The sequence below is a fragment of the Penaeus monodon genome, chromosome 25, assembly GCF_015228065.2.
Source record: "Penaeus monodon isolate SGIC_2016 chromosome 25, NSTDA_Pmon_1, whole genome shotgun sequence".
Lineage (NCBI taxonomy): Eukaryota > Metazoa > Arthropoda > Malacostraca > Decapoda > Penaeidae > Penaeus > Penaeus monodon.
Genome location: NC_051410.1, coordinates 34,683,905 through 34,685,286, shown reverse-complemented (window position 1 = coordinate 34,685,286; position 1,382 = coordinate 34,683,905). Strand labels below are relative to the sequence as shown.

Sequence of the window (1,382 nt, the reverse complement as noted above, 5' to 3'; positions counted from 1 at the left end):
CGTTGTAACTCTACCCAAAGACGTCACCATAGAATCAGCCTACTTTGGATCGCGTATATAAACGTGTGACGATTTCCCAGTCAGCTGTCAGTCGTCCATCCGGATTCCTCAAGTCGAATATTCATCATGAAGGTTGTGGTAAGGACTCGCTGTGCCTTTTAAAACAGTCAGGTGTTCTTTTTTTTTGTATTCTCAATAAGCATAAGGAAATAAGACATAGGACAATTGAGATCGATTTGTGGTGCGTTCTCCATGGAGAATATGTTTCATATATCTGATGCCCCTGTTTAATATCGTAACAGCTGATTCTCGCTCTGGCGGCCTGTGCTGCTGCCATGCCCTCCCCGTCAGCCTGGCCCTTTGTCTATCCTACGGCCATCCATTCGGTCACTCCTCCTACCCCGTCGTCAATTCTGCAAAGGCCCATACCCCCGCCAGCACCGTCTCCCTCGTCTACAACTACGGTCAGTCTCATACTGCAAACATGTCTCATTTAAATGTATCTCTTTTCTGACAATAAGTCATTTTCCTTTTTCCCGTTGAAAGTTATTCACAATGCTATCAAATATCTATAATTCATAATCTTTATTATACATTTCGTGTTACTGTTTCTCCTCCAACAGGCCACAATCTCCCCCAAAACCCACACCTACCCTTACAACTTCCCCGCACACTTCCTTACACCTTCCCCTACACCTTCCCCTACACTTACCCCTTCGTAGTCAAGGCTGACGAGGCCGTCGGGAGGAACCTATTACTGAGGAAGAAGCTGTAGGCATGGAAAAAGCTTATGGGCCGAGGAGGGGCTTATGGCTGAGGAGGAACTTATGGCTGAGGAAGAACTTATGGCTGAGGAAAAAGCTGCATCCGATGAGGAACCTATGGCTGAGGAGGAACTTATGGCTGAGGAAGAACTTATGGCTGAGGAGGAACCAATGACTGAGGAGGAACCTATGGCTGACGAAAAAGCTTCAACCGAGGACGAACCCGTCGCTCAGGAATAAGACGACTCTCAGCATCCTTCTTCACTTGGACTGGGAGGAGGAATCGCGAGTCCTCGTAGCCTCGTCTAGCGAAGAGTTCGAAGGACTCGCTGAGCCTCCCCAGCTTCCCTTGCAAGCGAGATCAGTAAGCTAGCCTTCTTTTGCAACAAAAATGACATTCTGAAAGTATATATACCTCTAGTCTCGCTGACCCCGCTTTATAGCCTGATCTAGACATTAATATGCGATCTGGTGATTTTTCATCGCCTGAACTGGATTTTCTATGGGATTATTATACAGGTTATTGGTCTGCTAAAAAAATAAAGTAAAACCTACTACATAATTTTTTGAACCTTATATAGTCAATTTTCTGAAACGGGTATTACATAACTGAGTAAA

General features: G+C 45.4%; 1 protein-coding gene across 1 annotated transcript in view; it reads left to right on the top strand.

The window, feature by feature from the left end:
* The window catches only part of LOC119589177, a 57,061-nt gene extending 55,940 nt beyond the window's left edge, over positions 1-1,121 (top strand). Inside the window, exons 3-4 of the mRNA XM_037937773.1 lie at positions 624-739; positions 855-1,121. Of these exons, the coding sequence (XP_037793701.1) occupies positions 624-739; positions 855-1,004 (266 nt within the window). The 3' untranslated portion in view covers positions 1,005-1,121. The remainder of the gene's footprint in view (positions 1-623; positions 740-854) is intronic.
* The last annotated feature ends 261 nt before the right edge of the window (positions 1,122-1,382 follow it).